Consider the following 14387-nt stretch of genomic DNA (forward strand, 5'->3'; position numbering starts at 1 on the left):
TTCTCTCTTACACAAGACTTGGCTACGAATCTACTCTCGACCACCTTCTGTTTTGTTCGAACTTTAGAGTATTTTCTTCTCTTTTTTTCTTCGCTCAAGCACTTACGCTTGACCCCCACAAATCAACAGCAGAGTCCGGCACTCTCCTGCCACACGGGCCGGTGGTAAGGTTCTATTAAATAAATGCCGGGTCCAGAGAGACTCTCACGTAGAACGCAAGCAATGTGGAAACTCCACGCTACATTGAACAATTATGTGGAAAATTTCGAGCGCAAGGCAGGAATTTCCACACAGAGAGCACCCTTCCACTGCACACTCCAGACTCCTTTGATGGTCTCACCTTAATGCTATTGCCATTCTGTCGATGCTTGTCCACATTGCCGCCGAGGGTATTCGGATTGAAGCTGTATTGGAATGCATCCAGGACGTTGCTGCCGCGGGCCCGCTTAGTGCGCGACACGATGAACAGGATGATGGCCACCAAAAGGATAATTATCGTTGTTAGGACAACAATGACAACCCCAATGAAATTCGCATCGTTCGGCTCCTGATCAATGGGCCGTGGTGCAATTACTGCAATGGGAGAGAGCGACACAAAATTGAAATTTTAAATGAACAAACGACACCGAAACGAAATTAAATGTAAATATTGTTCAACTAAATAATTAGCAAAAAACGGAAAAGGCTTTTTTTTTCCTCTTTAATTGAATTCAACTTACACTGCGGTCCATTGCTGTACTTGGAGTCGCCGCCGCCACCGCCGCCGCCGCCGCCGCCGGATGAGGCACCAGTGGCGCCTCCTGCACCTCCGCCATTTGCGGCGACGTTCATTTTATTTTTGCCATGATTGTGCTGATAGTCGTTGCTCTGCAAAGGATACTCGCGTGTATCCTGCGCCTGGCTGGGCGAGTTGCCGTTGCGCTGCTCCTGCTCGTCTGTGAAATTTCCCATGGCGGGGACTGCAAAGGGAGAGAGACACAGAACGAGTTAGATTGGGTTGAAGTTCATTTTCATTTTCATTTCCATCTTCAGAAGTTTTGCCGACGCCGCGCACAGCTGCGCTTCAATGATTAGTTTTTCTTCGCCCTCCTCTACCTTCCTTCTTTCGTAGTCCCTTGCCTTCTTGCACCTTTCGTTCTGCTTTAAATTGTTTCGCTTTCGACACGCTTTTCTTTTCCACTATATATGACCTCTAACGTGTTCATTTCCTGTCAACTTTTGGGTCTCCGTCTCGGACTCCGTCTCGGGGTCTGTTTTCCAGAAAAAAAAGGTCTTGTGTGCAGATGTTTGATTTGATTTGTTTTTTAAGGGGCGTCACTCGCTCTAGAGAGCCCTCGTGTCTTATGAATATACATTGTATTCGGTACATTCGGCTTTTTGTTTTCCTAATGATTTTTAAATGCCTAATATATGCCAGAGGAAACCCTATTCATTGTTAAAGTTATGCTTGGAGTGCGTTTTGATTGGCGTAACTCTGGGCAGGAACCTCCCCATATATCATATGATATCTTGAGTTGTATCAACTTTTGATTATGCCTCACTTTTGGAATTGTTTAAGCAATCCATGAGCTTTGCAACAGTGGAAAAATGGTAGTCACAATTACCATATATCATGAGTTACTATGGGTTATAATGGTTTAGAGTATTTCTGGAACATCTTTCATTGTATATTTATGCTTATATTTTACTCACTTTATACCCACTGAAACATCAAAGTCGTATCTTCACTATATCATGAGTTATCATAGGCTACAATAGTTTGGATAACTTTTAGAACATATTTCACTATATATTTCAGCTTATATTTGTTCAACTTCCTTCCCACAAGAAAAGTTATGTCGTATCTCCCATATATCATGAGTTACTATAGTCTATTATAGTTAAGAGAACATCTAGAACATCTCTCATTAAACATTCCTGCTTTTATTTGTCCTACTACCTTTCCCCATCACCATCAAAGTTATATCTCTTATAGATCCCGAGTTCTTTGAGTCTGCCATCCTTCTAATTGCCCGCTCGCCGTACTTCCTTTTCCTAATTATTTCTAATCTATCATATCTATCCATTCCATCAATTTTCATTGCTCCATCAACCCCCAGGGCTCAGTTATCCTTGGGTTTAATCATCCCCAAACCATCCGCGAAGGTTAATAACTCCAGGGTTCCATAATTCCTAAGGCTTAGGCCTGATTATTAGCTGAGACACTGAGTCTGAGGCACCGCAGCACCTGTTCAGGAGTTTCCTTTGATCTCCAAATAATACCATTTCCCAGGCTTCCCAGGAATCGCTCCTCCCAACTACAGAATATAGCAGCATATGGCGGCGATGGTGGCCCCAGAAGTGTTGTCATTTATCTCGCCAACATCTTGAGGGCATAACAAAGCAGAAATGTTTCATCCTCTCTCCCTCTTGTTTTTTGTCCGCTCCGGGCTGGCCTGCTGCTGCCCCAAAAAAAAAAAACCAGCGTTTCCTTGAGTGGGTGACCCCGTTTTCTTCAGGACAGTAAATGGCGTAATTACTGTGTGAAGTTCTTGCCTGCCCGCCAGCCCGCCAGTCGTCTTCGTCCTCGTCCCAGGGAGGAGTACTCTGGAGGGAGTACGGGGTCTGGCTGCTGTTTTGAGTTATGTCGCCTGGGCTCCTTAGACGGCAGGCGGGTCTCTCAAGGCATCCCCTGTACAGTTGTGTGTGTGTGTGTGTGTCCTGGCCTGGCCTGGCCTGGGCTTTTGTTTCGACATTGCCATTGTCCTTCTTGTCGCTGTGTGTTTTTTCCTGTGCGCTTCCCTACTTGTAAAAGGGGGAATATCTCTAGAATCTCTCGCTCTCCCTCTCTCTGTCCGTCTTCCAGCCCATTGCCTCCTGGCTCTCTCTGTGGTCGTCATAAAACGTTTAAAATAATTAAAATATTTCGTGCCACATTTATCACACACACACACAGGCACAGGGGGGAGGCAAAAGTAATGGCAAATATGCCGCATATCCCTTCCTGTTTTTGTGCTCTGTGGCATGCCTCCTTCTTTCTTTTATAACTAATTCTCTTTGTGTGTGTCCCCAGGGTCTCTCTCATCTCTCTGGCTCTTTGTTTTCATGGTTTCCTTTTGTATTTTTAGAGAAAACCTTTAAATATAACTCCAGCGACAGCAAATCACCGCAAGCCAGCAAAAAAAAAACACAAAAAATACTCACAAATTGGGGTTAAATCTCTCCGGTATAGTGCCTGATAAAAATATACGCACACGAAACGAACACTCGAAAGATACGTGCGTTTTGGTCTTTTGTTTACCCCTTACCCCAGTTCCTTGAGGCCTTTCCCTCGCTCGAGTGGCATACAACAAAAAAAATACAGAAAAAACAGCTGGTTGCCTCCTGCCTCCTGCCTCGCCATCGCCATCAGATCCCATACCATACCATCTCTGGTATGGTCTCTCGTTTTGTGTGCGTGACAAATGCTGTTTCTGGTTCGTCATGTAATTGCTGGCCCCCCAAAAAGCAGCACACCGCATGGAACTTTTGTGGTTTCCCATATATTCGCTTTTTGTTTTCGGTTATCCTTGGGACAGCGGTTTTTGTGCTGCGTAATGCTTTTCAGGATTACTGGATCTTCAAGTGAATTGTTCTCGGAAAACTTTTGCCCAAGAGGGACATCGTTTGTTTCGTTCGGATAAAAGGATGATTGTTGGAATGATCTTCATAGGGCCCTTCCCCCCCAAAGAGTCCTCTCTGCCTTTCAAAAGATCTTCTTCAAGATCTTCTTCCCCTCGTAAATCGCTTTCCCATTGAAGCTCCTACTCAGGTAGAGCAGGCCTTCTGCTTGTGTTCCTGTTTTCAATCTCTTTATTCCTAATTGAACTATAAAAATCTCACTAGCATTCGATTTATGGGCCGACTTCCTTTCTCTATGAAAACACCAACCCCCCTAAATCCCGTAAAACCATCTGGCCGGAAAAATAGTAATATGCAGCACACGGGAAATCCCCTATTCATGCGGCACGCTCTATTTGACTCATCAATCAAATCAGTCCATGGATCCATGGAAATCTATACCCTAGTCCGCTTTTCACACCTACTGCTGCCTGCCTGCCCAAGGGTGTGGGATTTCCCTAGATTTACGCTTCGATTGGGGGTCGGGGAGGGAAAAACCCCCGAACTCTGGAATGAATATAAATGATCTCTGGTTCAGTGACCGCTGCCAAGCCGAGGATCAAAGCAATTTGTGCAGAGGGTTGCAGTTTCCGATGCAGCTAAACATGAGCCTTGCACTTGGTACAATTTAATCAGGACATGCCAAAAGGCACTGGCACCCTCCCGGTGGCAGTGAGAGGGTGTATTCCCACCCCTAAGCCAAGGAGGGAGGGGTCTCTCCTTTGAGAGGGATTTTCTTTTCTCTGCTTTTGCTTATCTCTCCTGCCCTGCCAGCCTGCCCCTCTGCCGACCATTGTTGTTGGCCAAAATGTTGGAAAAATGTTTTATCCCCTCTCTGTTAAGTGTAATGCATTGCATTTTCCTACATTTTCCTACATTTTCCACCACCACTCGAAAGTGAAATGAAGCTGAAAAATGCATTCAGATTCAGATTCAGGTCCTTCTCCCTCTCCTTCTCGGCAATTTTCTGGCAATTTTTATTCATTTTTATTCACTTGCAAGCACGTACGAGTGTTGGAGTGTTCGAGTGTACTCACCGGATATAAAACTGATCTCCGATAGCATTATCCATTTGACGGCAAAGTACAAATTGATTTTCAAATATTTGCCCACACGATGATGGAGCTTAATGGTCACATCCCTGGCATGATCCATTATGGTATCGGGCATGTACGAGAACTGTACGGGCTCGCCGGAGAAGTAACGTCCGCCGATGCTAAAGAAGACTTTGGCATGAACAAAGACCTACAAAAGGAGAGTTAAGAAGGGTTAAAGAATGCCATAGAGGAGGGGGTATACTTTTATTTTAAAGCGGGCTAAATCGATGAATATAATCCATTCTTTTGCTTACTGAACCGCACAATAAAATCACTTAAAAGCCTTCCCCCCTTTTCTGAAGGGGTTGGGTGTTTTGTTTTTGTTGTTGGACTCACCTGAACATCCTTGGTGAACATATTGTTCGTATGCAGGACGATGGCACTGAAATTGCGTACCGTATCGAATTCAAAGACAATTTCAACCGGTTTGCCCATCAGACCGGGCGTATCATTCCGCCAGCCAATCCATTCATAACCTGTACGGAAAAAAACGAATAAAAAACCATCAGAAAACCATATGGGTTGGGGTGGGCCAAGGGAGGGGGTGGTGGAGGAGAAAAATCAATAGACCAAACCCCAAAAGAACTGACATGTAAAGCTATTTAAGCTTTTGGGGGAAGTTTTCCCCCAACAAAAGCAAATAAATGCTCACGAAGGTCTAGCAGGGGGGTTGGTGAGGGTGGGGGGTTGGGGAGACATAACTAGAAATTATGGCCAATGCGACATTTAAGCCATTTCTTTGTGGATACCACTAGAGGGGCTGCCGGTGGTGCCTTTTGTTTGCATGGCCCTAATTTCAGTGGTGGAGGCCCACCTACGTGGGGGGGGGCTTACAGAGGGGGGGTCAGGCAATATTAACTGGCACTACGAATGGTAGCTGTAACCAGAAATTATACGACAAACAGGAGGCAATCAATATGCAAGTGGAGGGCAAACCCCCCCCCCCCTACCCCCTACCAAATGCTCGTATTGATTTCCACTTACAATGCAAATCAGCAGCAACAAAAACAACAATAAAAGAGGAGCAAATAGTCCCCCGAAAAAAATAAGGAAGGCAAAACTTTTGTCATGATGCAATGCGAACTCCCATTTAATGGGGGGCCACACTGTCTCGACGATGTCTCGGATTCCAAGCGAGACTCGAACTCCGTTCCGCCGGGTGGTGGGGGGGTGGGGAGGGCGCTTCCGGTGCACAGCGACTGCATGTCTAATTGTCTGACCGAAAGTTTTATTCCTGGCGTAAAAAGTTTTCAATAATTTTCGATTATTGGCCATTTGCCAAAACTGTGGCAGGGGCAGGGGCAGGGGCCGGCACTGAAAATGTGCGAAATGGCAAAAAATAAACTTGCGGCGAACTGCGAAAATTCCTGGGGAAGCCGCCGGGGCGGAAATGAATGCCAGTGTTGCCATAAATTATCAAATATGCATAATGTTTACATTTTTACAGCTAGTCGGTGGAGGAGGATTGGATATCCGTGCAAGTTTTTCCGGCAAATACTAGTCGCAGTCGCAGTCGCAGTCCGAAAAACTTACGGCTACCCGGGTATTATTTATTTCTCGTTTATTGTGTGTTTTGTTGTGGTGTGGCGGCAGGCAAATTATTTGCGAAAAGCCAAAAGTTTGCCCTGCTAGCCTGAAACCCCCACCCCCACCCCCCTTTGCCCCTTGCCCCCTTTTTGCTGTTCAATGAAGTGAGCTTTCAGGATCTGGGGGGCGGCGCGCCCGTCAGGACCTCGCCTTATGCTTTTTCTGTCGGTGCAACTTTTGTAATTATTTGATGTTAATCAGTTTTTTCTATTGCCATAAATCTTTATGTGGGCCGGCGGGGGGAGGGGAAGCTTCAGAAAGTTACTGGATTTTAGGGGGTGGGGGGGGAGTGGAAACCTTTTAGGCACCGCAAAAGTTTTGCCCTGCAGGAAGCTGCAGGAAATCTTGGGAGGGGAAAATATAAATTGTGTATCTGTTAGGAGGGGATCTACGATTATAGCAGGGTTTTGGGGTCTTAAGAATGGGATAAAAATTTAGATAATGAACTTCCAAGGATCCCCTCAATCGTTACGGAGGGATTTCTGTCCAAAAATCTTTGGAGAACCCTCCCAAAGAAGAGATCTTTTCGGGGTAATCAATAATAGGAGTTTTCTCCTACACCCACAATAAATAGTACCTTAAAATATTGGATATTTCCATCTTCCACTTACCCTTTCCAAAGCCGTGTATATCCGTGCGGAAGTTATCCTTGCCCTTCTGTCCGTCCACCAACTGGCCGAGACCGTCCACATACCGATCGCCCTGCTCATTGCCATCGTATGTCTTGTCGGAGAGATCCACCTCCATGCCGCGCTGCACGCCCTTCGGAATGCTGTACGAGACGATGCCCTCTGCGAAAGGAATACGGAAAAGAAGGAAAGAAGGGAAATTTTAAATACCAAAAGCGATTCGTGGAATGGATACCAAAAACCCCAGAAATAGCGTAACATGAGAACCGAAGAGAGGGGTGGAAGAGGGGGGAGAGAGAGGAACACATGCACACACGTCATGTCACGTCGCGTTCCGTGTCACGTGATGCAGACAAACGACTGACAATATGTGGCAGTCCCCCCCCTCCCCAGCCCCCTGTTTGAGGGGCAGGGGGATGGTTTTTAAACTGCGGTAAAATTTTAAGTTTTTCTTGTATTTCTCCCCTAAGCCAAGGCGGAACTTTCCAACAGAGAGGGGGAGAGAGAGGGGGAGACAGGGAGCAGGATATTGAGTTACTTTGAAACATAATTTCGTTTTGTGGCCACTCTACTGCGCTCTCTACCCTGTCTGCTATTTGGTTTTTGTGGTTTATTTTTAGCACAAAATTTTCAGAGTGGATTTCCCCCACCCCGCCCCAATGGTTTGGGGATTTTCGGGGTATAGTTTTTCAATGTCAAAGTCAAATGTTCGAAGCGGAGCCAAAAGGCACTGAGTCATGTTCGAGTCTGCGGCACAGACCCAAAAACAAAAAGTGTTTTCAAGGATATACCACCCACCCACAAACCGTGTCTGTGTGGGGGGGGGGGGGGGGTAAAGAACAAACACCTGACACTAATTACGTCCATGGAGTGCACTTTCACATCCCCCTCCCCCCACCCCGAAAACAAAAACAATACACATTTTGTATGGAAAAAGGGAGCCAGTCGTTAGGGGTTGCCCGGCCAGGGCACTCGGTGTAATTATAGGAAGGATAATGGGGGGGTACGTTTAACTAATTTCCCTAGGATTTCTATTTACACAATCCAGGCACGTGGGGGGCAGGTAAGGAATTTTCCAATAATTACCAAAAATCACATAATTACACATAATTATAGCCGTAGATAATGATGATGATGTTGTTGTCGTTGTTGTCTGTTCGTTCAGGTAGGAAATGACAGTTATCGATCACTGTACGAGTGTGTGGAAAATATTAATTATTATTCAAGGCATACGTTTAATTACAAGAATTAAACAGAAGGACACAGGGACACGGGGACACAGGGACACTGGGACACGCCATGAGGCATACAGAAAATTGTGTATTTAATTAACTGCAAAGACATTTAAGGCGACGCTCGTTTCAGCAATGTCCACCGTCCACCAGCCACATATGAGGGGAGCCAAGTGCTTCTCCTCCTCCTCTGTTTTGGGGCTACCCACTCCCTTCTCCCTCCTCCTCCCTCCTGCCTGTCTGTCTGCCTTGTTATTCGCGTGCTTGCATGCGATTCTTATTTGCGTGTCGTGGCAGCAGCAGCAGATTGTTGGTGGGGGGGGGGGGGGCTAACAGGGAGGATAATACTGCCGAAAAAATGAGCAAAAAAAAAAGAAAGTAAGGAACAAGGAGTCCTTGTTTAAGTGCGTGGAAGATGGCAAATGGCAAATGGCGGGGGCGGCTCCACCGAAACTGCAATATATAAAATGTAATTTTTCCCTCCTTTTGTTGTTGTTGTTGTTGGTTTTTTTTTTCTTTTTTTGGGGGCACCCGTCACGCAATCCAAAACGACAACTACAACGACTACAGCGACAACGTTGATGAGTCAAATTGAGGATATAAGATGGATGGATGAGTGGTCTCTTTCAGTGAACTGAAGAGATGGTGGAGATACAGAGGCAGGGGGGAGCAAGAAGGGGGAAAACAGCTGAAGACCCCTTTAGGCAGAGTGACGGGGGGGGGCTCTTTTGGTATTTCACAAAGTGAAATTTAAAGGAATTTTTTTGCAAAACTACAACTTTTACGAGTAAAAACCGGAACTATATTTATCATATATTTTCTGCCTGTTGTAGGGTCTACAATCTTCAAAATATTAAGCTCAAACTTGCTGACTAGCTATGGAAAGCCATTATCTGCTTATATACCGAAGATCATTATAATCGGAGCATTATTTTTATTAGTGTCTGAATAACAAAAAAAGTTGTGGTATCTACAATTTTCCAGATATTCCAATGAAACTTGGTTTGTGTATATAAGAAGCTATGATCTATCTATCCGCCAAAATTAATCAAAATCGGTCTATAATTAAGCACAGAATAAGTTTTGTTCTACTTAAACTGAAATTTTTAGAGATTTTGATTGGGTTTTGATTATATTTTAATCAGTAATGTATTACTAGTCTTTCCCACTCGTGGAAAACTCTTCTCCCACTCGAGGAGAGCTACCATAATCTCTGGCTACACCCACTTGTCGCTGCGCCACACAACTTTTAAGCACCAGACCCAAACCCAAACCCAAGCAACTTCTTCAGTGAGCTTCAGGTTTCAACAGACCTCAGGCCGCAATGCCCTTTAAAAGATCCATAAATTATATAGCCATGAATGGGTGGAGTGGAGTGGCGGTGGAGTGGCGGTGGTCCCCATAAATCCCCGGCTTAACGCTAATCAGTTGTTGCATTTATAATGCACTTCAAGCCCAGTTCCAGTTCCAATTCCAATTCCAATTCCCATTCCCATTTCCAATAACAAATTCTGATTCCAATTTCATTCGGATGGGATCCGAAGGGCTAAGCTTTGTAACAAATTTGTGTTTAGTGTCGCTTTTTGGGAAATCAAAGTTTTGAGATAATCTCTGGGTCGCTGTTTCCGTGGGCCATGACGTGACCGACCGACCGACCTGGAGGGGCGATCTAACATTTGTTTTTTGTGTGGATTTTTGTGGCGCTTCCAGGCGCAGCTCTGGGTGCGCCCTCCTGTCCGTGGGTGCGGCGCGGCGCGTTTCGTATCGATTTGCATTTTGAAATGAAGTTCGGCTACCAACGAATTTATGGCCACAATTTATAAACAATTATGATCCATCTTTGGGCATATTAAATCGAAATGGAATCGACACAGATATAAAGGAAGGAAATATATTGATTTCCTTTCTCCCCACCCCAACAAAGGTCTGGCACTTGTCTAGACCCAGCCCCCTCCCCTCCCCGCCCCCCACCCATTCCGTAGTCTAGTATTCCCCTGCGTTCTGGCTCCACTTTAGTGTTTTCTGTTCTCTGTTTGCGGACCCGTTTCCCCATCTTATCTTGTTTAATTTGCATATGAAATGTGCCTCCCCTCGTGCCCCGTGGGGCAAGCAAATCAAATGACATGGCCGCAAAATGTGTGTGTGTGTGTGTGTGTGTGTGTGTGGAACGGTCGGTCAGGAGCGGGTTGCATGTCTGGAAGCCTCAAAGCCTCATGCCACCACCGTCGATGTGGGCGTATGCATAGTTTTTGAGCCCAAAACGGCGGCGCCACTTATCGGCGAGGGCATACCCCGCCCCTCCCCCCCCCCCAACCCGCTTGGAAAGCGCTGCGTTAATTTACAGAATAATTTTCAACTTCCGCGCCTTTTCCCAAGGGATACCCGAGTCCGCGTACAAATTGTCATTAGGCTCTGGAGCTCCACTCCTCTGGCACTCTGCCGCTCTGCCTCTCTGCCCCTCTGTGCCCCTCTGTGCCCCTCTGGCCCCCCTGGAAATTATAGAAAAATTTGTTTGTCCAGACTTGTTTCTGTGTGGACTCGCGGCTCCGTGCACTACTTGACAATTGCGTGCAAACATCGACAAGACCAGGTTTCTGCTGCCTTTTTGGACTTGTCGTCGTCTGGGATTTCGATTTTGGTCGGGTATGTTTTCCCAATGTCTGCACGCGATATTTTTCAAGTACACATGGCCGTTGAAAAGGAACAAAAAAAAGTGCGAGGGTTCGTCTAAATATAGGCGCAGTCTGGCTGGGATTATCTGCGGGAAATTCCAGCTAAAGTGCGGGTCTGCTTCTGTAATTTTCAGGGAAATATCTCTATGTTTGGTTCTTGAGAATAGTATGCCTTGAATTTCAGCTATTTAGAGTACCGCGGAGGCCTGCCATACGGCGGCTTACACGGAGGCATCTATCCGTATCTCTTGGGGCAATGCCATGCTAATTCCGCGACAAACAGACAGACGGGGAGAGGCCGAACACTTAAGCCGCTTTTGGCCATGGCAAAGAGCCTCCTCGTGGCTGGGGCCTCCTCCCCCTCGGTTGATAAATTAGCGGCCGACACTAAAACTCTGTTAGCCTCTCCACACTATCATTGCTCATGTCGTACTTTTATCGCACTCGAACGACTCACCTTCCCAGGGACAGCCGACGATCTCGGCACGCAGACAGACGGTCCGATCGTACTGGCCGTACGGATAGATGCGTATCTTTGAGGCGAATATTATGGGCTGCAGGGCGTTCTCCACCTCGCTGTAGGTGTTGATGTTGCCGGGCAGAATCTGTAGAGAGAGAAGGGGGAAAACCTGTAGGGGCTTTGCAGCGGGTTGGGCGGGGGGCGGGGGCGATTCACTTACCTCCTTGCCCTGGGAGTTCTTCCAGCGCTGCCATTTGTCAAAGCCCGGCCGCCAGTACTCGAGGACATAGGCCTCGGTGTACTCCTGGCCCTGGCCCTTGCCGAATCTCCCCTGGGTGCGTACGGCGGTTATCACGTGTGTCTGCAGCAGATCGACCTGCAGATACTCCTTGAGCGCATTCGATACCATGTGCTTGGGGCACCAGGCACCGCCATTATTATCGGTTTTCAGTCTACAACGGAAACGAGAAGAGAAGAGAAGACTTTATTAATTAGGCTCCACTTTTACGGTAGCTTTGCGTCGCGAAAAACCAGTTGCCCGACAGCCTTTTCGGAGGGGGGAGGGGGGTTTGGGGGTAGGGAAATTTTTTGCTTATAAATTAATTGACATTAAGCGTTGGGGCACCACACGGCATGGGGCATGGGGCATGGTGCTGCTGTCTGGCAGCTCGTCTGCGTTCGTTAAGCTGTTTGTGGCTTTAGACACACACATACCAGGAGGAGGAGGAGGATGTTGTCTATGTAATTAAGGATTAATTTAAGTTATATCCCAGTCGCAGTCCCCGTCCCCGTCCCCCTCCCAGACCCTGTCCTAGGCCTAAACTTTAATCAATTTCTAGCTGGCAGCCGCATTGATATGTTAACCACTCGTACGCTCTTTTTTGGTTTATATTTCAATTAAGTTTTACATGCTTGATTGCATTTTGGGGTCTGCTGCCGGGCTGTTGCCTTAATGCCTGGCCATTATTCATGGGCCGCTCTCTAGGCCTGGTCGCCTGGCTTCTGGCAGGCCTCCTCCTGTCGTCACAAATTGCTTCATTTGGTCGCTGCCCCCTGCCAGCGGGTTATTGAATCGAATCGAATGGCTTTTGCCAATATCTACGGTGTGTGTTTTTAATGTTTTTTCCTTCTCTCTCCTGGTGGTTTTTTAGTTATTAATTTTCATGTCCCTGGCATGTGTGCAGGCCGGTGAAGAGAGCAATTAGTTAGAGAGACTTCAGCCAACTGGATTGAGACATTATTGAAGCGGCAGGGGGTTAAATCTTTGGCCATTTCTTTGCGCACTTTATGCCGAAGATACTCGAGTATCTTGTACTCTTTCCTGGCCCAACTGCGATTATTCTCAAGTGCACGGATCAAAGTTGAATGGGGGCGAACAGGGAGACGGAGGAGACGGAGGAGTAGCAAAAAAAAGGTCCATTTAATCTTCATAAAACTGCTGCTGGTAGCAAATATCCTCCAGGCTCGTGGAGGACGGCACGGCACGGCAGGAACATCATTTAAAATGCTAATATCCTCGGTTATGTGCATTTCAACTTGACTTTAATTATTGTTATTGCCCAAGTTAACAATCTGCTGGCCATAGCCATAGCCATGGCCATCGTCATGGTCGGTCTGGCTAACTGCTGCCTCATGGCAGGGAATGTGGCATCTAATCAGGGGGAGCTTCTTCTGTAATATGTAAAAGCTTGTAAATTTAATGGGCCAATGGCTGGTCGGGCCAGAGGCTGGGCGGTCCCGGCGAGGTAATGAAAATCAAACAGCGCCAACTGTCATTAAACTAATCTTTGTAATTCAATAGCTTCCTCCGCCTCCCCGTTGCCATCTCCTGGGCTATCCCTAGGGATAGCAGACCCTCTCTCTCTCTCTCTCTGCCTCTCCCGTAATGAATTACTTCATGGAGTAGTTTTTCCTTTGCTGTCTCTCTTTTGGTTAGAGGTAAGTGCACGGCAGCCAGCTCCACACAAATTATAATGCTGCCTGCACTTTTGAACTTTCCTGGTTAGCCTTCTCCCCGGCAACTTTTTCGGCGAGGGGGGGGGGGGGCTAAGCAAATTGCAGTTCGCCTGATTGGACTCTCAGTCTGAAGAGTCGGCAGGGGGAGTCGGGCGTAAGGACCGTGGAGGGAAAGACAAAAGAAAGTTTCCTCAAGAGTAGTTTTCTGTGGCGCCTCATCTACCCTCCCTCCCTCCCTCTCTGTGTGTGGTTAAGGGAACAACAGAGTGAAGGAAAACTTCCACTGCATTACTCGTGGAAGTATCTTTAATTAGTTGGCCTTAAATAAGCGAAGAGCAGAGAAGACTTGATTTAATGCCTAAAACCCTGCCGCTAACCATTAACTCTTGAGTCACTTAACCTCTCTCTCTCTCAACCACCAGGCCACACCACACATTGCCTGTCAATCTGTAGAATCCACTTTGCAGCAGACACACAGAGACCAGCAGCGGCATCAGCGGCATTCATTCGAAGAGACAGTCAGACAGACTGAGAGACAGACAGACCCATCCAGATCCACGAAGACAAACCCTCCTCTCTTTTTAGCCAGGTGAAAAGCAAAAAGAGACTTCTTTCTGTGGGCCCGCATCTTGGGCCCGATCCCCTTCAATTTTTTTCTGATGATGCTGCCGCCTCCTGCCTTTTGTCTTTGCAGCAAGTTCCAGCGAGTTCCACCAAGTTCTTTTTAGTACAAATTCCAGTTAATCTCGACCGACTGACAGACAGACAGTAAAATGTATTTTGTTTATCTGCAACGTGCTCATCACGCGTCGTTTTTGTGGCCTCACTTTAGTGCCCCACACTGCCATAAAGGGTTAATGATGCCTCCCTCTGTCCCCCCTGCCCCCTCCCTCTATCCACCTTCTACTCTGTCGTTCTGTCGATTTGTGGCTCTGTACTTGAGTGTTTTTTAAGTGCTGCATGTCCATAAACTCTGACAGCCTCAGAAATTATTACAAACCAAAGCAAAGCGAAAATAAAATGCATCTTTCTGGTTTTGATTTCTGCCCCGTAAATCAATGGCGGCGAAATTGACATGTCTGATATTTTACACTAATTACGGGGCCGAAAAAGGG

At 46.7% G+C, this 14387-nt stretch overlaps 1 protein-coding gene and 1 long non-coding RNA gene across 2 annotated transcripts in view; one reads left to right on the forward strand and one right to left on the reverse strand.

The window, feature by feature from the left end:
* LOC117184234 (uncharacterized) overlaps nucleotides 1-14387 on the forward strand; it is an 85555-nt gene that overhangs the window by 31778 nt on the left and 39390 nt on the right. The window lies entirely within an intron of this gene.
* The window catches only part of smal (smoke alarm), a 36600-nt gene that overhangs the window by 3220 nt on the left and 18993 nt on the right, over nucleotides 1-14387 (reverse strand). The window contains 7 exon segments of the mRNA XM_001355839.4: nucleotides 341-573; nucleotides 720-959; nucleotides 4677-4884; nucleotides 5073-5212; nucleotides 6935-7114; nucleotides 11314-11461; nucleotides 11537-11768. Coding sequence (XP_001355875.4) covers nucleotides 341-573; nucleotides 720-959; nucleotides 4677-4884; nucleotides 5073-5212; nucleotides 6935-7114; nucleotides 11314-11461; nucleotides 11537-11768 — 1381 coding nt within the window.

Source organism: Drosophila pseudoobscura, chromosome 4, assembly GCF_009870125.1.
Source record: "Drosophila pseudoobscura strain MV-25-SWS-2005 chromosome 4, UCI_Dpse_MV25, whole genome shotgun sequence".
Taxonomy (NCBI): Eukaryota; Metazoa; Arthropoda; class Insecta; order Diptera; family Drosophilidae; genus Drosophila; species Drosophila pseudoobscura.